The sequence below is a fragment of the Lampetra fluviatilis genome, chromosome 8, assembly GCF_964198595.1.
Source record: "Lampetra fluviatilis chromosome 8, kcLamFluv1.1, whole genome shotgun sequence".
Lineage (NCBI taxonomy): Eukaryota > Metazoa > Chordata > Hyperoartia > Petromyzontiformes > Petromyzontidae > Lampetra > Lampetra fluviatilis.
In genome coordinates this window covers 12,844,770-12,869,345 of record NC_136282.1, presented here as the reverse complement: position 1 = coordinate 12,869,345, position 24,576 = coordinate 12,844,770, and the positions used below count along the sequence as shown (strand labels likewise).

The following is a 24,576-nucleotide window of genomic DNA, read 5'->3' as shown; positions in this document are numbered from 1 at the left end:
GCCAAAGGGAAATAACAGAATTAGAAGCGCAGCTCTTGCGTGAAAGAGGCCCCTGATTTGTGTCCTTATTCAGCAAGTGCCATGGACATCAGCCAGTGACGCCGTGCAGCAGGTGACCCAGTTGAATAATTTGAGTTGATTGGCAGGTTAAGTTCGTTTAATAAAGGTGAATCTCGTGATTCGTGGAAATAGGCTTCCCTTAATTACATTAAGGCGTACGATTGTGTCCGTAAAGAAGCTGTAATTTCAACGCTCATGATTCCAAGTACCAAGAAGTAAAATTCGCTTAAATTCCGTACATTGGGGCATAGAAAACCACGGCGACCGTTGACTTCCACGTTTCGAATTGAGCAAACGCCTCGCGGGCACTTCGGCGCTATAGGCGGAGTCGATGGAGGCGGGGACAGCCTTGACGGTCTGCCCTGGGGGCAAGTGTCGATTACAAAAGTTGTGAGCGTGGGTGGGTGGTAGTGGTGAGCGTGAGTGTCCGACACGCGCGCAGGAGGCGGTCAGTCGGCAGGCAGCCGCGTCTCGTCGTCTGCCCAAAGGGCGAATCGAACAGCGGCGACGTTTCGCGGGGGGAGACGCCGCTTTTCCTCGCGGTGAGTCCCGTCTCGTGAGTTATTGCATCGGGCAGTGACGGAGCAGTTCGTGGTCGTGGTGGAGTTTGTTTTTGTTAGGCCCGAGGTTTTTTGTGTTTTTATATTACCCCCCCCCCCCCATTCATTGAAATTCGCGTCGTATCGCGTCTAGGTTTTTTTTTGGTCGTAAATCGACTTCGTTTTCTAAAAGAGATTTTTTAATTTGAAAGGCGCCGTTTGGGTTGCGGCTGCTGCTGTTGCGGTGTTTCTTCGCGTGACCCACAATGCCCCGCGCAGTGTTGTGGTTTCCAATGGGTGGGAGGATCACGTGCTGGCCTTCGTTAATTCAGAATCTGAATTCTAGATTTGAAGCTTTCGTGACTGCAAGGATTCATACTCTTAGGTTTTTCGGTAAAGTCACGTAGGTAACAAATAAATACGTAGGTAAAAAATAATAATATTTATATAATTTGTATTATTTATTTTTTACCTACGTGACTTTTCCGAAAAACCTAAGAGTCAGAATCTGAATATTTATCAAGATCAGAATATGTATCAGAATATGTATTTATACTGGAGGAATCTGATTATCTACTTCGCAGATGTCCAGTAGGGACACTGGGTAAGAACGTTCCAACAACAAACGGTACAAAAACTCGATAGCAGTACAAAGTGCAAGAAAGGTAATGAAATCAACCTTTGACAAATACAAACTTAACCATGCCCCCATCCTACCAGGAAACGCCTACTTAGGTATTAACTTATTTTTCAGAAGCAACCTGGCCACAAATGATAGCTCAACAAAGTGGCCCATCATTTGGACATTTATAGCATCAAAATAATCTCAACTCATAATTGGGTTCGAGTCTCATCTGTCGCGAGTTTGGTCATTGTCATTTGTAGAATTCGTGATCGTACCCCTTCAGGGGTGGGGAACCTTTTTTCTGCCAAGGGCCATTTGGATATTTATAACATCATTCGCGGGCCATACAAAATTATCAACTTAAAAATTAGCCTGTTCTATTTGGTCAAACATTTAATTAACTCGCCCCTAATGTGATGGCTGAAACTGCTTCTCTTTGGTGAGGCGTGTGATGTTAGCTGGCTATTGATGTTGTTGCTACTCGCAACTGCTTTTCAAGGTTTGCTCCTAGATTTATTTAATTTCGAGTCCCACCTGCGGTTGCCTTGGCAGGGCCAGACCAAATGATTTTGCAGGCCTTGTACGGCCCGTGGGCCGGACGTTCCCCACCCCTGTCTTACAACAATTTACCCAAGCTCTGTGGGGCCTATATTGAGATGTTTGGCCATATCTTATTTTGAAATGTTCATTTGAAAATGATTAAAAAAGTGTAATAACCAACCATTCATCAGGAGCGGACCAAGGCTCGTCCACCACGAACCTACACACCGGATGGGTGACGCCAGCCGTTAGGCCCTACCGGCACAATCCAATCGGGGCTATTGCCTGAAACGTCACCTTTTGTCAGTTTTTTTTTGTAAAAAGGCAGTATTATTGACGAATGTGTAGAGTTTTATTTCTTAGTTTCACTTGTGCACCATGTAATAAGTGACGTTTTGGGGAATGGCCCTTAATGTATAAGCAGAACACTCCCAACACAGGGACCTACACTCGGGTGACGCTGTCCTGGTGTATGAATGTAAAATGTATGGATTCAATGAAAGGCAACTTTCTCATAACCCACTCACTGGAAAAGGTTAAGGAAATTTAGCTTAGAGGCGCTGGTACCAATAAAATGTTGCCACCTGAAGGAGGTATCGTGAATTATCTATTGAATAGTCTTCATGTTTTGTGAACGTTTCCTGGATAATGATATTATTTTTGAGGCACGTAGGAGAACAGTTGTGCATCGTGGTGCAATGGTTAGCGCATTGCGCTATGAACCCGGTGAGCCGAGTTCGAGTTCTGGCCATGACTAACAACTCATCCGGTCCTGGGCACCTCCTTAGCCACTCTGCAATGACCAGTGTGGTGAAAATCTTAAGACTGAAAGGTGCGGAGAGGCCTTCAGTTAACGGTGGACTGATAAAGGGATATGCATTACATTATTAAAGGGGTTGGGAATTCACCACAGAGAAAATAATTTCCTACCAGTGACGTTCGAATATTTTGGTGGTGGTTCGGGTTTAGTGCATCAATGGGTGGTGTTCATACAATTTCAGCTCTCAAACGTACAGAAAGATGGTAAGAATTTACATCCGTTCGTTTCTTTGGAGCCAAACAACTACAGACATGAATAAAAAAAACCGTCATACAGTCAAGGACACCATCGTTATATACTGTCACACTATACCAATCACAAAACCGCACTGATGAGATTCTCTCCAGAATATTCATTGCGGTGCGCTGTTGCTAAAACATTGTTCAAACGGTTTTTTTGCCCCTGATGCATTTACTTTCTGCTGATATATATTTCAATAACGACCCTGAATTTTCTTTTTCTTTTCCATTGTTCCATTTCATTAGGAATTGGTGCCTCGTGAAAAGCATTCTCAAAGCACATGCATAGCATGAGCTGTAGCTAGTGGTAACTGCGTGCTAGCAGTAGGACATTGCAGTGTTTCTGTCGGCCGCTGGCAGTAAATCAAAAAAGTCTTGGCAGCACGACAGAAATGAATGAAGGTTGCTCCCACTGTTTGCGTGGTGGACATTGCATCTCAGTGTTGGGCATTAGCATTTGCTGCCTTTTTCCCTGTAGTAATGTGTTCTGCTGTCAGCGTGCTATTTAACTGTGTAATCACAAGTGTGATTATTCCTGCTAGTGGATATTGAGCGTTCCGCTTTTTGGTCAGTAAAATTGCCTGTGAATCATGCATCATTACCGTTTGGCAAAAGTTGTTCTGATACTGAACATAATGAGGCATTGTGTCACATGGCCAGCTTAACATATCTGTGATCAGGGATGAAACGATTACACCCATTACGGGATTTTTTTCACACTTCTGCGTTTAATGTCACGTGGCCAATTTTTGAACGGCATGCCCACCGCTTGGCAGGGTGGAACGACGGGGCCATTATGTCTCGGGATGGCGGCGAAAGACGCGGCCCTGCTGAGGAAGCGGACGAGGAGGAGCACCTGCGCGAAAGGGCGGACAGCTCGGGATCCGCCATGGAGGTGGAGGGCAGCGTGAGGAAGCGCGTCCGGCAGAACACACCCAGCCCCCAGAACTCGCTCTCCTCCATAGGTGGGGGGCTGGCGTGAACGAATCTTGTTTTCCCCAAATATTTGTATGCCCCAGGGGCAAGACTATTTGACAGGCAGAATGAAGAAGACCAACAATAAATATACAAAGTGTAATTCATTGATTAGCATTGTAATCCCGAGCTAAGACACTTCGATTTAAAGCTTTCGTGACTGCGGGGATTCGTATTATTGGTTCTTTCGGTAAAGTCACGTATAAGGGAAATAATAAAATAATACAAATATAACATTAAAATTCTCACCTGATGGTGATTGCTTGTGTTGCAATCTAAGACACTTCTTCACACCGTGGCATGGTGAATTGTGGTAAGCCTCGTGGTCATCACCGGGGAGAAGAGAGCTTCGTTTCAAAGCACTTAATATTTTTACTTAATTTTCATGGCTTATCGTGGCTGCCACTGAACAGCTGTGCGGTGCGGTGCAGGATTTATTTTGGGTCTTCATTCCAACTGGAAACCAAAGCATTAGCCCAGAGTCACTGCCATTGTGGCAGTGGCAAGTTGAGCTTGATGCACATTCGGTGGGGTCAGCTCGGTGGAGATGAATCCGTAGGAAAAAATGGAATTGGCTAAAGGAGTGATCGTTAGTCCAAGAGTTCTGCAAATGAAGGGAATTCATGGAAATGGTGAAAATAATATCGGCTTCAGCTGAGAGTACATGTAATCGATACGGATAATGCACGAGATCGATAATGTTGCACTTGTGGGTGAATGGCCACGTGCGAGCTCCACGGTGCTGTGCAAACTGAATGACAACGGTGTCGCAAAGCGAGCCATTGCGGAACGGTGGCACCATTGACAGTAAGTGTTGTAGTTGAAGTGTAAACCATTATAGAAAACAAACAGGCCTTTGTTAAATATAAACCCTGGTGTCTTGCAGCAGAGTTAATCGACCCACATTTAAACATTAGCTTGTTAAAATAGAGTAATTGTTTATTTTAATAATTAGTTAAACTGCCAATCTCACATGGTGCTTCATTTGAACCCGTTGACCGATTTAATCCTGGGCATTACATCCACTCGATCAAATAATCATCTGGAATATGCCTGATCTCATTAGCGCTCAGGAGCTAAGCAGGATTGAGTCTGGATTGTGCTTGGATGGGTGACCACCACGCATGCACGGTTGTAATAGGCAGCTGCGAGGCTGTGTGGTGAACAGCGGATGGCAGTGCAGCACAATACATTTTTCAAATCTACTTTCTGTGCTCGCCTGTCTATCCTCCCCCCCCCTAACCCGCATGGTAAAGTTTGGTGAAATAACGACCCGCGTGGTGTGGGGAGTGTCCTCATCCAACAGTGGATTGATTAAAGGGCCGTAGTTTAAAATGTAATTCTTTCCATGTTCTTCTTAGGTTTTTTCGGTAAAGTCACGTAGAAAGTAAAATAAAATAAAAACAAAAATCAGGACGTTTCGGAGGCAACACAAGTCTCCGTCATCAGGTGGGACCGTCACAGCCAGATTAGCTGTACCTTGATACAGGTGGGACCGTCACAGCCAGATTAGCTGTACCTTGATACAGCTAATCTGGCTGTGACGGTCCCACCTGATGACGGAGACTTGTGTTGCCTCCGAAACGTCGTGATTTTTGTTTTTATTTTATTTTACTTTCTACGTGACTTTACCGAAAAAACCTAAGAAGATGACTCCTTGCAGTCACGAAAGCTTCAAATCTTTCCATGTTCACAGACGCAGTGTTCTACATCGCCCCAAAAAAACCTTTAAGTCTTCCCGAGAGTGATTACTACTTATACAAGCACATTGATTGTACATTACCTGAAAAACCATGACTATATCGTGGAGCCAAACTAGTCATCAGCCTGGCACGCCAAAAGCAATGCTGGTGTCCTTCACTGCTCGCGCTTGGCACCGCAATTGCTGACGCACACAATGATGCATCTACGCTTGCGCGCACGCGCGCGCATGTGTGTGCGCGGCCACAGCGTCGAGCCCGCCCCGGCTGGTGTCGCTGGACGAGCTGATGGAGACGGCCCACAGCATGACCAACATGGCGCTGGCTCACGAGATCGTGCTCAACGGCGACTTCCAGCTGCAGAAGAAGCCTCCGCCCGAGCACAGGTACGGCACGGCGGGCCACCCCGCCTCCGATTAGCACGGTTGGCTACGTACGGTGCGAGAGAAGCTCAACATACACACGTACCGTGTAAAGATAGACGCAACGCAAACAAAGACTTCGGTTATTGTGTGGATGCCTTTGCCCACTACTTCTTTCGTATGGCTGCTGATTTAGATGCAGAGCAACAACGACAATTTCACATTCAGGTGGTCAAGCCAGACAGCCGCGTCAGGCGCAACGTATAGTGTCAGCAGTAGCAGAACACGCGTGCCAACAAGGACACGCAATTGATTTTGATAATGTTGAAGTTCTGTGCAAAACTAGCTGCTACTGGCCAAGACTAATTAGAGAATCTATCGAAATTGAAATAAATCAAAATAATTTTACCCGTTCGGATAACTACCGACTTAGTGCTGCGTGGAAGCGAATCATCAAATAATGCATAGTTTAGATGCATGCCTATACAGGGCACCATACTTCAATAGGGATTACCGTTGGTACGGCTATTTTAATACACACAATGGACAGGAAGGACAAGATCACCACCGTGGACTAACGTTACTTTGGTAATCTCGAAGAGGAATACCAGTTTGTTCTTGGGGTTGCGTTGTCAGGTTTTCGAACGAGGCAAGTCTGTGAGTTGGCAACGTTTTCCGGCCGCCCCCCTCCCCCCCCAAAGATGCATTTGTGACCCCCCCCCACCCTCCTGCGGTTTCCACAGCCTCGAGAAACACGTGTCTGACATCGTACGCAAAGCTTTCTGGGATTGCCTGCAGACCCAACTGGATGAGGATCCCCCGACTTACGACCATGCCATCGTGCTCCTCGGAGAGATCAAGGAGGTAGCCACTACGGCGGTTGCAAGGGAGAGATGACGACGATGATGTCATCAATTTTCTTTCTTTTTCTGTATGATCTTCAGGTATGCTAATAAATACTTTCCTGTTCGGCTTAAATTCAAGTAATTTGGGCAATGAATGCAAACGTATATTACTCTAAAGGTTCCCAATACTTCAGCATAGTTATGAAAAAACAAGGGCATGCTGGTGATAGTGTGAAGGAAAGTAACAAGATCTCTATTGCAAGAGAGATTCGAAAAACAACACTCTCCTATAAAATATTAATAATGGGTAATAGTTAATAATGGCAAGCAATATCAAATTCAGCAGACAAAAAAAAACCTGTCGAACCCGGCATCCCGATTTCCATTCTCGGCCATCGCTAACATCAGTAGCGAGTGATATCTGAAAAAGTCTTGGGAGAGGCCCCGTTCACCAACCCGCATTGATCAATGTGGTGAAGTGTGGTCAAACAGCTCCCATGGTTCGGTAAAGCGTGGGGGGGGGGGGGGTGGCTGATTCAACGATGATTTGATAATTGGCCTTGAAAAAGACATTTCATAACATCTGGTAACTGTGCAGAGTGACAAGTACGCAAATAGAGCCGAGACGATTCGTCATTTATGTCGCTCAATCGAATAAGAATAGTATCCAACTACTTTTGGTTGATTACTGGGCCCTTTAGAACTCACAACCACTCCAAAGCCATCTATAATCCAATCCCAGCATGATGTGGCTGATGATGCCGATGATGTCACCAATCGGTCGCGTAATCAAACTGATAAATCAATTGAGATAACTCATAATAACCGGATCGCTCAGCTCTACGGCCAACCTTTCCCTGCTGCGATCGCAGTCGCTGCTGCTGCTCCTGCTGCCGGGGCACACGCGGTTGCGGTCCGTGATCGAGGAGGCACTGGACCTGCAGCTGATAGCGCAGGAGGCGCAGAACGGGGCGCTCGACTTTGCGCGCCTCGCCACCTTCATCCTCGACACGATGGGATCGCTGTGTGCACCCGCGCGCGACGACGACATCGCACGCCTCCGCACCGTCTCCGGGGTCGTGCCGCTGTTCAGGTCGGGGGGCGGGGGGTGGAGGGTGGTCAGATGTACGGTGAAAAGCGTGCGGGGCGAATGGAAGCGAGTTTTTACCAAAGAATGGTTGTTGTTGGTAAAGCTGCCTTACTAAAAAGGAAGACTTTATCCAAAAAAAGAGATTTGTTGCTTAGGCTGTGTCTTGGGCTTTGAAATGTCAGTTTAATGCCTTGCTCGTGAGGTAAATTGAATTGAAAAGTTACAGTCAAGGGTGCAGCCATAGCGCTCGGATTGATGTTGAAATAAAATGCGTGGAAGCGACATCACGGTGAGATCACATTGACTCTAAGAGAGAAACTACAACCGCTCAACTTGCTGTTACTTCTTAAAGCCGTTGCTCTTATTTAACAACCTTACAAGGTATACTCGGCAGCTCGGTATAAACAGTCTAGGTAGATGCAGGAAACGTTCCTCTTAATTGTTTTTTCCATAATCAAACACTTTTTGTGAAATAGCACTTACGTTGCAACTGCATGGCAAGCTCACACGATTCTGCACAACGGGTCGGGCTTCCAGGGAGATATTCCAGGTGCTGGAGCTGATGAAGATGGACATGGCCAACTTCACCATCCAGAGCATGCGGCCTCACCTGCAGGAGCAGGCCATCGAGTACGAGCGCAAGAAGTTCCAGGAGTTCCTCAACAAGCAGCCCAGTACGATCACATGCACAGTCCTTTAATGACAGGTTACGCAATAAATATTCCCGTTTAGTCTTATAGACCGCAGGGGGTAAAACGCATCACTCAAAAGGGAACCTTTAGCGCTTTGTCGATCCAATACTGGACGAGGGCCTCACCACGGCATGTAGATTGTTGTGGGCTTTATTTGATCGTACTTCGCCACCCCGGTCAATGCGGGTTGGTGATGAGGGGGTTTAGATATCAACCACCAATGTTAGTCGTGAGCGGGAATATAACGAAGACCGCCGTTTTCATAGCCTAGCGTGCAATCCACTGCGCCACCACTCTGCGCACTACCCCACCACGCGGTCGCGCGCACGCACACACACACACAGCAACAAGCGTGCACACGCGCGCGGCAGTACACTTGAACTGTGTGCGTGTTATATTCCTGCGCGACTGCAAGCAGACGCGCTGGAATTTACCACTCGGTGGCTGACGGAGGCCTCACAAGAACTCAGGGGTGTGGGCAGCGAGAAAACAGCGGCAGCCGCCGCCGCCACCGCCACCACCACCACCACAGGCGAAAGGGGGGCAACGTCGGCTGTGCCAGGCCAGGAGGCGATCACGACCCCGGCCCCTCCCAGTGCCATCGCCGTGCTGAACCACGCGTACGCAACGCTTCTTCGTTGGGACCACGGCAGCAGGTCCTTCCCCGAGGTGAGCTTTAGAGGACGCAGATCGATCTCTCGTGGTCTGGAGGGGGTGTCGTGCCAGGGGTAGGTAGTGGAGGCTTTTGAGATGATGTTTGAGCTGTTCGACAACAAACCTGGCGAGATGTTAACTCGCACACTATGGGGCTCAAGTCTGGTCCACAACGTCCTATGCGAGGCAGTGTGGTGCAATTTTAACGATTCGGCCAAATTGCCTCGGCCTAGGAGCCCAACTCAAGACTGGAAATCGCAGCGATCCCTCCGTCACCTCTCGTAGCCTGAAGCCCAATGCAGCCACCTTCCACCCTAACGAACGCACGGAGGAGCGATAGCGACCAGCGGCGCGGGTGCATTCTCCGCGTACAGACGGTGCTCATGGACCAGGCGCGTCTGGAGGACATGCAGCTGCGCCTCTGGGGACTGGAGCTGCTGGCCGCCGTGCTGCTCGTCACCGTGGGCGCCGGCGGCACCGCCGTCTCGGGCCTCTCGGCCTTCGCCGGGCGGCTCAAGTCCACTGCCGTGGCCTTGCTCGAGGGAAAGCACATCAGGTGCGGTGAGGGGCAGCCCCCCAAGGGTGCTGGGGTCGTGGTGCCGGTGCATGTACGTATGTTGAACTTCTTTTGCACCGTACGTTGCCAATCGCGCTAATCGGAGGTGCGGAGGACAGGAAGGTATGCGGAAGGGCAGGGGAAAGCCACTCGGCTGGAAATATGTTTTTGGAGGAAATTGGAGGTAGCGATTTGAATGCGGAAATTCCACTCCTTTTTGTTGCCATGCCATCCTCCATTGCTCAGACAACATGCACAGGGTTTTTTTGTTTCAACTCCGTGATGTCGGGCCGACCACAATTCACCATATCATGCTGCTTGCTTTGTACAGAATTGCTAGAGGGCTTTAACAAAACCTACGAAATAAGGAATTTTTCCTGACTGCTTTTCTGACGTCCCTCTTTCCTGACTGTGAGTGAAAATCCCACCTTTAAAAAACAAAATAGCAGATTGATGATGTTGGAATCGAGACGCCTTTTTAATCAGAAAGGATTGTGAATTCACGCGACGACTAAATTGGCTATGTTTTTGTTCTCACCGTAACCTATCGTCACGGGCGCCGGGCAGGTCACCAGGCATCGGCGACACCCTGGTATCGGTGAGCGAGCAAATGGCGCGGGAGCTGCAGAGCTGCTTGAGTGAACACGGCTTTCCGCCCCTGTCCTCCGAAGCAGAGAGCTTCCTCATCGGGCAGATTTGCAGCTTGAACTCCGAGGGAAATGCCGTCATCAAGCTCATTGGTATGCACACGGAGTGTGCGCGCACACACAGAATTACGGACACTCGACCACACAGTGAGCCAGCGATTTAAAAATAATTAAGAGCTCAAACTCCAAACTGGCCATTGCTAGAGGGCTTCACACAAACCCTGTCTGGCAAGCCAGTTCACATCGTACTCTTGTTGTTGATCCTGCAGCTAAAAAAAGTTGTGTTCTTACCATGCGGACGTGATTTGATAACTAAGTCCGATAAAAAAAAACAGTGAAATAAAAGCTGTTCTGTCTGTTTCTGTGATTAGAGTCGCGGGTGCGAGCAGTCATGCTCGGGGCCCTGGTGGTGAACAGCCCTCAGCGGGGGCCCCAGCCCCTCCCAGGGGGTCTGTCCCCGATCCGGGCCGAGCTGGAGCCGCTGCAGGCCACGTTCGCGCGCCTCATGGCCTTCAACCGTGCCGTCTTCGCCCCCGTCTACTCGGACGTGCTGCGCAGGGTTCATCACGGCGTAGGCAGCACGGCCACCGGTCCTTCTTCCTCGAAGGAGTGATCGGGATCTGGGGCCACCGCTGCTGCCATCATCATCGCCACCGCCGCATCCCCCGCAGCCACCCCCATTACTGCCTGCAACGCGGAGATCCCGAGGCAGGTCTGAGGACAGACCGGCGGCGCTACTGCTAACCTCATACTGAAGGACAGCGAGTTTGCAGTGAGGCACCCTGCTGCTTTTGTGTTTTGTCTTTACTATCGTTACACCCCGCATTCGGCATATAGTTGAAGCGATGATTAACTTATACTGGCGTTTGTTAAGGTGGTGTAGGATTGTCTTGTACAACTGTTATTTAATTGTTTTTGGCCTTTGTTCATTGGAGGCATCTCTCACGTTTGTCCAAGAGGGTGGGATTGTAAGGGATTTGCAGGAGTGATTGTTTCCATATAATATTTCTAAATTTAAGAGTTATGTTTATTAATTTAAAAACATGTTTTTTTTATATTTTAACAAACGGGATACAGATTGAAACAATGGCAAGCATTATGAATGTAGATAATGTTATTAATTTAAATTTGTTTGAAACAATATGAAGATTAACACTAAAACTAGATTTTGGAACTCCATGGAAGGGACACAGTACATTTACACGATTTATAAGGGATTGCTAATGAAAAGAGTGAAGTTTAACTCATGAGACTAATCAATCTACAGTAAAACCTTGGATTGCGAGTAACTTGGTCTGCGAGTGTTTTGCAAGACGAGCAAAATTTTAAAATAAATATTAATTTGATAAACGAGCGAGGTCTTGCAATACGAGTATACGCTTTGTCTGCCGAGTGGCACGTGATCACAAGTGATATACGAGTGCTTTGGATTACAAACACGTTTCCGGAACGAATTTTGCTCGCAATCCAAGGTTTTACTGTATCCTAATTCCATATAACAGAAAAACCACGCATGACAATGCCTGCATGCAACCGGCTGGGTGTGACATCAGGGTAGCACCAGCCCTTTGCTTATTAGACAATAATTACTGATGAAATAATAATATATATATACACACACACCGTAAACCGTAAGAGTTCGTGGAATGATGTATTAAAACAGAACCAGTCAAGGTACAATCTGGAACATCGCAGCACCATGTGTATTGGCAGAACTGCCCATGTATGGCAACCAGTGTGAATTGCTTTCGGAGCCAAAACCTTTATCTTATTGTCTTGTTGACCATGGTTGTAGTAAAGATGTCCACAACCTTCTTCAATCGTTTCCAATGCTTGCAAGAATATGAATTTATCAATCTTGACTTGAAGCTTTCGTGACTGCAGGAATCCATACTCTTTGGTTCTTTCGGTAAAGTCACGTAGTTAGTTTATTTCTAAGTACGTGACTTTACCGAAAGAACCAAAGAGTATGAATGTATCAATGTTACAAATGCCATAAAGGTTCAACAGACATTTCCAGGCATTTTTGCAATGCAGTATTGTATTTAATTTGCTGTCAAATGAGGCCAAACCTGACCCAACGATAACACTGAAACAATACAAGTGCTCAAACATCTATGCTAAGTAGTTGTCAATAAACGTGCACCATTTCAAATAATGCCCCTCTGCCTGCATGAATGTTGTCAAAATATAAGTACAGTACTCATCCGCAAAAAGTCCACAGCATAGATTGCAGGGTGTCGGATACCTCAAAGTGTTCATTGATAGCAGACTCATTCTCTTCCCACATCTCGACTCAGCAAGGCCTTGCACCTTCATCTGCACTCCATTTACTGTGCATCCATTTCCTTACCTTCAACTGCTGCGAAGGCTCTCATCCATGCCTTCACTTCCCAGCTCGACTATTATTATTCCCTACAGGCTCCCCATATCCCTCTCGTCTCAACTCCAGATGATCGAAATGCCACTTAAGACTTCTCACCCGTACCTGTAAATGAGACCACATTGCCATGATACTCCACTAACCTCCCAGCGGCTCACAATCCAAGATCAATTTCAAAATCGCGCTCACCATCTTCAAGGGCCTCTTAAGGACTTGACCCTGCATAACTCTCCCCTATAATCTCGCTATACCTTCCTCCACACTCCAGCTGCTCCCAGTAACCAAGGCTTTCTATCAAAGTCCCCAGAGGTCACTCCTCCACTGCAACATTGGTGTGGATATCCTTCCCCCCCCCCCCATCATTCGTGCTGTTGACGTTCTGACCTTGTTCCAAGGCCAGGTTCAACAATTGTATCTGCTAATAACAGGACCACTATGACAATTGTCCACTGTTCATGTAGCGCATTTTCATCAGGTCACATTTAGATGTTTCATGAATCTAAATTGCAAATGAACGGCAATCGGAATAACCATATTTGAGCCTGAACAGTTGATCAGCTTGTCATGTTCAATTGATTGCACCGCACCTGGAATGAATTAAGTTTGTCGAAGTGAAATTCATAGTTAAACTCAAAATGTAACTTTAATTTCAGCTGCTGCATTTGTAATTATAATCGCCCACAGGTCTGCAAAGCAAATACATTTTGCTGTAGCATTGCCAAGTGTATTAACAAACGTAAAAAAAAAAGTTTCACATCAATAACTGACAAAGTGGTAGAAAATAACCATGACTGCAATGTTTATTTACCGAACAACGTTGAACGAATATCCAAGCCACGAGCAGAGACCCCTGTTGAGCATATGTACAGATAGGCTAATTACAGGGTTACATCACGTATGGTGTCAAACGCATACGAATAAAAAGCTCCAGTGGCCAGGAACGATACATCCCGCATTTACACAAGGTCATCACTTGGATCGTGCTCTGTCAGCTCTAATATAATTACGTTTAAACAAGTGTTAATTAAAAATATGTAATAGCAAAATTAAACAAACTTTGTACTACAATATGTATGCGATATAGAAAACTAGGTTTACATTCCTTGGTTTCTCGAAAGTTTTTCACAAAATCTGTACAACTATACAACTATTTTATCCAGAAAAAATGTAAGCTATGCATTACGTAGCGTTTTTTTTATTTGAATCAAGAGTATGGAAAATGGTAGAAAATGTGTTATAAGTCCCCCAGTTTTCGCCCGATTCAACAATACAGGGGGACTGATGGAGCAGTCGAACACTCGTTCCTGACCCCCCGCTACCCCCAGTACAGCGTTTTAAGTACAAAGCCCAAGTAAAGTGCTTACATCACAAGAAACGACCAGCATGTCGTAGTGCACATGCTGCAGCCATTAACTGCCAATGCAAATCCCCAAGGTCTGTCCACTTCGTGTCATGTTGTTGTCACGCCAGATACAGCAGATTGTAATTCGAATGCAGTGTGACCAAATGTATACATTATCCATTCTGTAACCGATGTACACGGACAAAAATAAAATGTATACTTAGGAGGAATCTCACCTTTACAGTTCAGTACAACCTGCAATTCAGTTGTTTTTTTTACCCAAAGCAAAACACACAAACGTGAACAAGACACAAACTTGTTTAAGTGTCAACAACCAAACTATATAGCTTACTTAAAAGTGCCAACATAGCATGTTCATCATACAACAGAATACGTGCGAATTGGGTTCATAGAAAATAATACATTGTCGGTACATGTTACAACGTATTCTCAATATATTTCACCACCCTAATGTAAGCATCCATTCCTCAGTCTGGGAATGATAATTCTTGGTATAGTAAAAAAAAACCTCAATGGATGTTGGGATCCACTGGAATAGTATTTTCAATAAACCCTTCAGGTCTGCTGGGGTATAGCAGTCATCATCATTATTCCTTGTACACTTGACCAAGGCCTGCCGTGTGTGAGATACACAAGAGCCCACACAAAAAAGCACGTGAACATTGCAGGAATCGCACTGTGGGCAAGAGACAACCGCGGAGGGAAATGGCAAATGGACAGCCAAGCAGAAAACCGTGAAAGGCTGAAGAGCCCCCCCCGCCCCACCGTGGTAATATTGCCGACCTGCAGCTCTTTCCAAAAATAAGTCATCAATTGCTCTCGTCATTTGGGAACCATTTGGAGTTCGAGAATCAGGTTTTTTTCATGAAAACGCTGTAGGTAATTTCCTAATATGCATTAAATCTGCAGACAAAATTACATTCCACCCTTTAGCTCCGCACTAAACGCTGCGTTTCATGAATGCAGATTCAGCGTTTATACCGGGAAGTCACCAAATTTGGTATCAAACGTTAACGTTATCACAGATGTATTGGTGTAATATAAACCTCCGTGGAAAATTGTCATTATAAATTGTCCAGAATATGCAGTATTATTATTTGCAGATATTCTGCAAACTTTTATAATTTGGACACACATTTTAGCCCTTCTGTAAATGAGTGCACAAATTTGGATAAACTGCACAAATAAATTACAAATCCATATTAACTGTTTAACATGACCTCACAGTTCATGAAGAAAAGCAGCACAGTGCAGAACTAGGGCTGCGTAATTATGCCAAGCGCGTGGTTTCCTGAAGCAGCCCTCTGAACTTTTCTCAACTCTTGAACGAAATGTGTCGACTACTGCTGAAAACACTGCCATTAAACGAAAAATAGTATATATGAAAGTCTATTTAAAGTATGTTGATTTAAGGAAAAGTAAAATAGGCATTTTTCTAGATGTGGCAAAGACTTGGTAATTATTATAAAAAAAAAATAGCAACAAGAATTGGCTAAGTATTTTTACGTAACTTGTGTAGTGTCGTAGGATGCCTGTTGCACGCGACTGTCAATATATATTCTTGGTTCTTTCGGTAAAGTCACGTAGATAGAAAATGTAAATAAAATAAAAAATAATATAAGCAAAAAACCCACGACGTTTCGATCGCAACACAAGCGATCTTCATCTCTTCTCTCCGCCTTATTAAGACCGCTTGTGTTGCGATCGAAACGTCGAGGGTTTTTTGCTTCTAATATTTTTTATTTTTCTACCTATGTGACTTTACCGAAAGAACCAAGAATATGAATTCCTGCAGTCACGAAAGTTAAGTCAAAATGTCAATATATCATGGAAAGATTATTGTTGTGAAGACATTTTTGTTTTCCCACATATGCATTATGACTCGCGTATAAACACTTAAGGAGCAATATATTTCCCATTCTGATATATCAATGTCGTTATTATAATAATAAATATAATAAATAACACGGAAACAATAATATTGCTCAATCCCTGACTATACAACACTGCTCTTATCAATGTGGTAACGACGAGTATTGTACTGTATTCTTTTATAAGCGCACACAAATACGAGTCTTGTACAACGAGGGTGCAAACGCTGTTTTACGGTTCCTCACATTCATCGTCCACACTTCTCAGATGTCCTAACAAAGTTGACAAGGCAGTATTAACAGTGACGCGACTGGGAAAAAAACACTCGCAAGAACCTCTCCCTTTCGACGCGAGACGAAAATAAGTTTCCAATAAATTATCTGGGGCTATTATGTCCCTTTTCCAATGGTTCCTAAGACGGCGATGGTACAAACGAATGCAATCGCACAAGTAACATTTCAATTCCTAGCAGAGAAGTCAATAAGCATGCATGTCCTAGGGACTGACAATGTGCTGATGATGGGGGAAGGTGGGTGATAATTTGCCAATTACACACAAGAGAAAATTCTTGACGGATTTGATATTTTATTGATAATTAGATCACGTGTTCTACCGGTGGATACTTGACAAAAAAAAGCACTTCGCATATGCAGCTCTTACAGGAATGATATTTCACTACGCATTTTAAAGGCAACACATCAAAATGTTAAAGAAAATATAAAATATTAATATTTAGAAAAATATTTTTCAAAGTGACTGCAGCATTGTAGCATCAAATAGATAACAAAAATCCCAAATCTTCACCGACATTCATGACAGGGATTTTGAATGGTACACACTTTAACAAATAGCGGTCACTATGTTTCTACCTCCCAGCACCAACCTTCCATGCTGACAAAGTGGATGACTGAAACTCAATTGTGTTAAAATATTAATTCTGCCCGTAAGCCACAGTTTAAAAAATGTATAACAGTAGAGATGCTGCTGTTGAGTTCATTACTTTCTTTCGGTCTTTCTTTTGTTGTTGTTGACACTATACATGAAGATAACGTTCACTCGCGTCAATATGGGGAGATATCATCAGGAGGCCCTTGCCTGACTTACAGCATGCAGGGGCCACAGTGAAGTATTGGATAGTTGCCAAGCTGGGCAAGACGAAACACATTGTTATGGCTATGCAAAAGCAACCACTTAACAGCGCAGATACCTGGGGGTTGTGCAAAAAAACTCACGAGTTACATGTCATATGCTCTGTAAGGTGTTCGACTGAAAAGGTTATATACAGGGTTCATATTTTCAGAGTTTTACAAAAAGAATACTGTTAGCAGGTACACGATGCTGAAGGCTTTTTGAAAGTTGTCCAAAGTTTCCAGTGATTGTAGTCCCAGTTCAAGACATAAACAGTTTCTGAACTTTGCCTCGTGGATTCTGTATCTCCAGATTGTTTTTCTTTTTTTTCTCTTTTTCGGTGTGCTTATAGGTTCACAAACACCAACTTGCACAGATGGTAGTTGTTTTTTTGTGCTGACCATTTAACATCGTGTTTACGGGTCACAAAATTTCAACACCTCCTTAGACACGTTGAAACGTGACGAGTCGCTTTGACCTGCAAGCTTCCACTGTAAAGTGACACTGTTGTAGTGTCGTAAGAAATCCAGATGTGCTTTTATACACTTCAACTGATGTTCACTTGAGCTTCGATGTTAACTGATGATTGGAGGGTTTATCTTCTGTGGAATTCTTTTGCATCCCACGATAAGCTTTCTGTTACATTTCTATAAGCTTCAAACAGTTGATGTTCAGTTACCCTAAAACAAGATAAACATTGGCATGAAGGACTTTTCATACATTAACAACAAGGGCTAAGCATATATGTAGCCGATTTTTTAAATATCCTCATTTAATCACTGTATGTTAACAGATTATCATACACAAAATACAACCATTTAATGATTATGCTTAAGATTATCAGAATGCAAAAAATATACGGAATTTAAAAAGCACAAATCACCTAAACGTTTTCAAACTGTCCAAAGCGTAGATAATGCAGTACACGAGTGATTTTTTTGTCCTCCATATCTGCAACTTTTCAGCCTGGATATCAATTTAGCAGCAACACTGAGACTGCCACATGGTAAAAAGGTCTATGTTTGTTAATGCGGAAGTAATGTAAATCTACTGCTAATTTGTCAATCCACTGCTGGATTAGGGCCTCCCCACGCTGTACAGGCAAGGGAGGGTTTTTGTGACACCTGCTTAGCTTGAGGTGCATTTCAGGTGATGTAGTCAAAGTAGGCAGAAGGTGTCAAAAGATCAGGGGCTCTCATTTGTTGGAAGGTAGTAGGGTGAATGTATATTGAACTTCATTCGCACCACGATACGTAGCCAACGGTGTGGGGGGAAAGGACAACAAACTAAAATGGGTGGCGGTGGGAGCAGTATTACAATTTTGCTACAAATTTAGTGACGGAAACATTTTTCAAACTGTTTTATTGTTTACCTAATAACATGGTGAGGATATTGTACACCTCTAACAACACTGAAGAACTAAGAGTGGACTACATTTTTGACTGCACAGAACTAAGAGAATTACTTGAACAAAACCCACCAAAACTAGGACTTGACTAAAACAACACGGGTTGTTGACGAGACTAAGACGAAAATAAATAATGCTGACTAAATGAACAATGGGTGGGAGTTGTGCTTACGTACCGCCATGCTCTCGCTCGAACGGTGCTTTGAGATTTTCTTGCGGGGAGGGTCTTCGCCGGGCTCCATGCGGCACAGACGGTCCCGTTTCAGCACCCCCAGGGGGTCCATCGCACCCGGGCTGCCTACAACAGCTGGCGCCGCCATTTCTCTGGCTGCACGCGAAGGACGAAACGTATGATCGCATGCGGGTTACGGGATGTTATGCGATTCCTTCTACGCGCGCGCATTACAAAATTCGTACCAAACCTTGCTCTAGGCTAACGGTTAGAAAGACTGAAACAAAACAAGAGGCAGTACAGACAAGACGGATCATACACATGAAATTGACAGTATTGTACAAGAAGTATAAAATATAAAGTACTCAAGAGAAAAAAGCTCTTCATTTTTTTTTTCATCAATCATAACTCCAGATGGTGGGGAGGAGAGGGTGAATTGTTGAATGCCAAGTAGGAAATATGTGAACGCCATGCCAAATTTTGTTATGAACTGATCCATCAGCTGGACAAACCTGTCCATTAATATTCTTGGTTCTTTCGGTAAAGTCACGTAGAAGCGAAATCATAAAATAATACAAATATAAAACAATGAAAATTATCACGACGTTTTGACTGCAACACAAGCAATCAGGTGTGAAATCCACAGTGACTTTACCGAAAGAACCAAGAATATGAATCCCTGCAGTCACGAAAGCTTTAAATCAAAATCTGTCCATTAATGTCAAGGAAGAGAGGAGCGTGGAAATAATCGGTATCACTCACGTTGCTGTCGCAGTGAGCCACTTGCGCACGGCTGTTGGTCCTTTTGGTAGGAGCAAGTGGCTCCATCATCTCCACCGTTCCCACCTGCACTCCCATCCGATGTGCCAAATCCTGTGGCCCACAACACAATACGAGCAGCTAAGTGGTGATGAAAATGACCGCCAGATGTTTAATGTCGATCTTATGTGTACTCAATTATATCAAAGCAGACTATATAAACGTGTAAACAAATGCCAGTGGTCAATTTTGAAATAAATTAACCCCCTATGTGGTCTTAATACTCAATTGAATCTACCCGACACAAAATTAATCATTGTATTCAATGTGGATCACACGCAGTAACAACATAGCCCTTTAATGCAAAACATACCTGTCAACCCATATGTTTTACCCGTATTCTTGTCCATACGGCGTATAGCCGTTGAATACGGGTAAAAAATAAATGTTGACTATTTGTTTGTGTTTCTCCCTTGTGATGGGACTTTGTAGGATGAACATTGATATTTATAAGGCACTGATAAGGGGTTTACAGGTATGCAAAAAAAAGTGCTTTTGTGATAAACCTCGTATTATAAATACGAGTACGAATCGCAAACGTACTCATGATTCGATTCCATAATTCAGTTCAAACAAGAGAAATGTAGTTGTGAGCCATCTGTTTAAGTGTCGTGGGTTCTAATCAGGCGCACACCGAGACTTGGAGGTAACACGTTTATTCACTAACAACACTGCTCAACATTCCAAGGTTAACCATGTACATTCCGGGCAACTATGTACATTACGGGTTATCTACGTAAGGTGCCACCCATTCCTAACTACCTAACCACTTGAAAGGAATCACTATATGGTTGAACCAGAACAGCCGACATGCCGTCGGGTCGTCGTGTGCGGAGACTTTGAGATTGGGAGAAATCCGGTTTAATTTGTTCTAATTGCAGAACCGCACTTCGCCAACTTCTCAACGATGGGCTTCATCCATTCCAAGCGAAGGAACTCACTGGCGCCCACGATTGTGGAGCAGCTCGTGTTCATCAAGACAAACCTGCCCGCCGCATTCTACGACTACCCCGTGCCCGACGGCCCCCCCGAGTACGATAGCAGCACTGACGAGGAAGCAGCCTAAGCCTCGGATCAGAGTTTCGTATTCATTAAACCAGCTTTTAATTCCCCGAAATCGGGTTTAATAGTATTAAAGAAAAAACCCGATGCCTGCCTCTGGAAAAATCGGGTTTTTTCCACCCATGTTCAAAAGTAACGATAGTATGACAGACGGCTCGCACGTACCTGCAGCGCTGCTGGGTCTGGGGTGGCCATCACCCTGGCCATAGCCGGACATCCCACCATTGCCGTTGGAGGGCACAGACGCCAGCAGACCTTAAAAACAGCAATGTATTCATTCGCACCAGCAGCCTCGGTTAAAAGTATACCTATGTGCAAATTGTAGTAAACATCATGCATTACTACACTTGCATTATCATTGAACTAGTTAAACCTTACAGAGTCTCAAAAACCTTTTGTAGAAGGGTCTGGCAACATCACGTTTGGAAAATGAATTTGTTATGACTTTTGCATGCGAGCGGAAACCAGAGCACCAGGGGAAAACCCATGCAACACGAGGGGAGGATAACACTCAAAAGAGCAGCACAAATGAGTTTCTGAACCCATTTGATAAACTGCCATTTGCAGACCACCGTGAAAATCACTAATCAATGATCTACCAACCTTGGCCTCCAAACATTTGTTGGGGTGTTAGTCGCCCCTGAACTTTGATTACACTAACACACGTAACACCACCACATTGCACCAGCTACTTCGATCAAGGCAGTACATTGGACACGATAGCATAAATTGCAGAAAAAAACATTTATTAGGAACAATTTTCCAAAAAAAACTACACCGGGAGAGGGAGTGTGGATCACGCAGGCAGATGCACCTGCAAATGCTGCGAGACCCAGCATCTTCCCACTCCAATCCAAAACAATTTCACGAAACCCACGCGGCACACAATAACGTCACAATCTCGCGATAACTGCGTCACATCATCCCCCAATCTGCAGAGGAACTACACACCCTGGCACTTCACAGTACACCTATTGCTGAACGTATAACATACAATAAACATTCAGGAGTGTCTAGCATTCAAACAAAGCTTTTACTACACAAACACAGACAATGCCATATTACAATAGCTACAATACCAGAGTTAGTCTACCAAGCTGTGGGTTTAAATACTAAACACCACAGCCTTTGCAAGTCCGTTGGGTCTGTGTGTGATGTGTACGCTCTTCCCCAGTGTATTTTTTGGGGAAAAGATCCCGATTGTATTTTTTCTCCGCTATTATGGTATATTATCCAAAATGCTGCCACAATCAAAAGAGTTTGTCTAAAGTGGCCGTTTCTGTGTTCGTGGAGGAAATGCGCTGGATTTCAGGCGTGTGTCCACACCTGACATATTGTAGTTGCAAAGTTAAACGTTGTGTAATTGTGAAACGACGGTTTGTAAAGAAATATATGCGAAGGATCGGACTTTTAGGACTTTTCAACAGGACCACCAAGGAGTTGGTTTGTGATGAACGGCCATCAGCTACAAAGGACGACTCGTTATTCAAGTGTATCAATATGGATATCATCATCATCATCACTTCCACTGCTCATGTAATCTGACCCCAACGCCACGACGGTGTTGTGCTTTTCGTGCGTGCAAGGTTTGTGCGCGGCTCACAGAGGCCGCGGTAGCGTGACAGGTGCTGGTAGATCTGCTTCATGCGCTCGATGTTGAGGCGACTGGCCTCGGCGTGGTTGGCCATGGGCTTGGGGTAGTCCACGCCTATTATGCAGCGTGCCGTCTTCTGTACGCTCTCCGGAGCGTTCCACGGGTCGTAGATATACTTGGCCGGGAAGGCTCGCAGCAGCGGAATGTAGCGGCTGTGATATACGAAAACACAAATTACTTCAGAGATTTCCTCGTCATCTTTGCTATGGAAATGGTAATGTTCACAACAGGTGATAGAGTAATGTTGTTGCTATTGTACACATGCTAAAGACTGTCTTGCATTTTGTTTGGCCTACAAATTAGCAAAGAGGCATTCAGATCCAGCTTATATTTAATAAGTGAGCACCATTGATTAATCATTCAAAAACTTAATTACCATGACCCACTGTCATCCAGCTTATTAAAGGCAATAAATAAACTGCTCAGTGCAATACAAGTTAATTACTCCAGCATTTGATTTATGATTAAGGAAAGCAATTACCTTTAACTATTATAATTATTTTATTTATATCCATCGCTCGACCTACTTGTTAAAAGACTTCCATGAGCCTAATGGTCGATGACAACAGTGATGGTGACAATGAATGATGACAGGAAGCAGCGTGGTGCAAAACTGATTTAGCTGTGTTACAGAATGAGTGATGGTGTCATGGCTTCATTTAATTTTATTGAGAACATCACCGACATTTTCTGGCCAGGTGGGTTAATTAACACGAGAACAAAGGGCATGTGACAACAGCATTGGTCCTACAACTTCATATTCAAGTGGAGTGATGCACTGGGGCATGAATACGAGTTGTGGTATTAGGTGGCATGCCTCTGTGTAGTCATCATGGCAACCATAGTCGTGGCAATGCGATGATGAACAACTCTCACAACTACCTATGACAATGGCATAGAATGACACAAGTCTGTCCAGTCAGTGAAAACCGAGTTTGTTGAAAGGTGGAATTCACATTTATTGGCAGATAGATTACACAACCTTGGGTAGTCAAATAAGTTCAACATACATACATGCATGTGCTCTGTATCTTTGATAGAATTTGTCCATATTTGAGCAACTGACAATTTTTTTAACAATGTGAAACCATCGCTCGTGACGAATGCCGACATCGCGTGCCCCAGTGTACTATGGCCATTACCGTATGTAGTCCCCGTTTGGATCGGTGCGTCGTCCAAATCCCACTGGGCAGTAGCAGTGGAAGAACTGCTGAAAGAAGGAGGAGCAGGACAGCCACATCCAACTGCCTGCATTCACGCTCCAGTCGGCATCCAGCAGCAGTTCCTCAAATACCTGCAAAAGAAGTGGCACACGTTACAGAGTGCCACGTGGAGGTGCGCAACTCCCAACGGGACAGCGCTCACAAAAGGCACATTTTGTCATCTCAACTGCTCTCTTTTGTGACAATGAAAATGTGTTTTTCAAATATGAAATGACGGTGCATTGATGGAAATACTTTTTGTCAACATGTTCAAGGTTTGCCAAAAATTACGGCTTCCATTGCAGTTTAATCGAGGAAAGCTTTTTCATTCCTCTTGCAAATTTCCTGTCTGCATTTGAAGAAATCTCTGTGACCCCATTACATTTGCAGGACATTTTGCCAAAGATTTAAAAATTTGAAAATCATGATGTAGATTTAAAACAGTTGATTTTTCTAAATATATATCTTCAAAGCAACAATAAATTGCAGTGACGTGATGATGTAGGTCACATGTAAAAAAAAATGCTTCTGTCTTCCAGAAAGCATAGAAACACGTAGATGCTGCACACTACTTGTTCCTTGAAACACATTTTTAGTTGAAATAAAAGCAGCATCTTCCAAATCGCTTACACCATTCTCCCACATCATATCTCATACTCTTCCCAGTTTTAATTGTGTATCACAACTTTGTTCCGATCAGTCCTAATATAGTGTAAGTCCTGAGGGTATGGTGGTGCAAAAATCAAAACGAGCATTGACTAAAATGTATATAGGTCTCTAATGTGGTGAGGCACAGCATTAAAAAAAAAACAGATCCAGGAGGGGTGGTGCAATGGTAAGCTCACAATCAAAAGGCTGCGAAGGTCAAATCTGAGTTTGAGGTTGACTCAGCCCTTTATCTCTCTGGGGTCAATGAGTACCTCTTTTTTGGAAGTCAACAGTGGCTATTCTTATTGTACTCATCGCCACGATACGAATAGAGCACTGGCTCAGGGCTGCAATCACAAGTTGAAAGCCACCCAATATTGTTTGAGTGTAAAATCAAACTTTTTTTTTACTTTAAGAGGGTACTGGACACCACATCACCAGACCACCCTCCGATCTTAAGTTTGGCTGAAAATCTAATGAAACTCTAGTCTAACCATACTATTTTGTTATCTATTAAATCT

The 24,576-nt window shown here is 44.3% G+C and overlaps 2 protein-coding genes across 2 annotated transcripts in view; one reads left to right on the top strand and one right to left on the bottom strand.

Annotated features, from left to right (window-relative positions):
- The first annotated feature begins 432 nt into the window (after positions 1–432).
- Positions 433–12,164, top strand: LOC144933903 (T-complex protein 11-like protein 1). Its single transcript, XM_078859195.1, has 10 exons — positions 433–602; positions 3,600–3,788; positions 5,749–5,884; positions 6,604–6,724; positions 7,578–7,798; positions 8,333–8,469; positions 8,906–9,156; positions 9,516–9,697; positions 10,265–10,437; positions 10,716–12,164. The coding sequence occupies exons 2-10, from the start codon at positions 3,620–3,622 to the stop codon at positions 10,955–10,957; spliced, it is 1,632 nt and encodes a 543-aa protein (XP_078715321.1). The 5' UTR covers positions 433–602; positions 3,600–3,619; the 3' UTR covers positions 10,958–12,164.
- Positions 12,165–13,509: 1,345 nt separating this feature from the next.
- CRY1 (cryptochrome circadian regulator 1) overlaps positions 13,510–24,576 on the bottom strand; it is a 31,116-nt gene continuing 20,049 nt past the window's right edge. Inside the window, exons 8-13 of the mRNA XM_078859194.1 lie at positions 23,348–23,499; positions 22,155–22,357; positions 20,717–20,806; positions 19,433–19,543; positions 18,675–18,826; positions 13,510–17,770 (exon numbers count right to left, since the gene is read on the bottom strand). Of these exons, the coding sequence (XP_078715320.1) occupies positions 17,762–17,770; positions 18,675–18,826; positions 19,433–19,543; positions 20,717–20,806; positions 22,155–22,357; positions 23,348–23,499 (717 nt within the window). The 3' untranslated portion in view covers positions 13,510–17,761. The remainder of the gene's footprint in view (positions 17,771–18,674; positions 18,827–19,432; positions 19,544–20,716; positions 20,807–22,154; positions 22,358–23,347; positions 23,500–24,576) is intronic.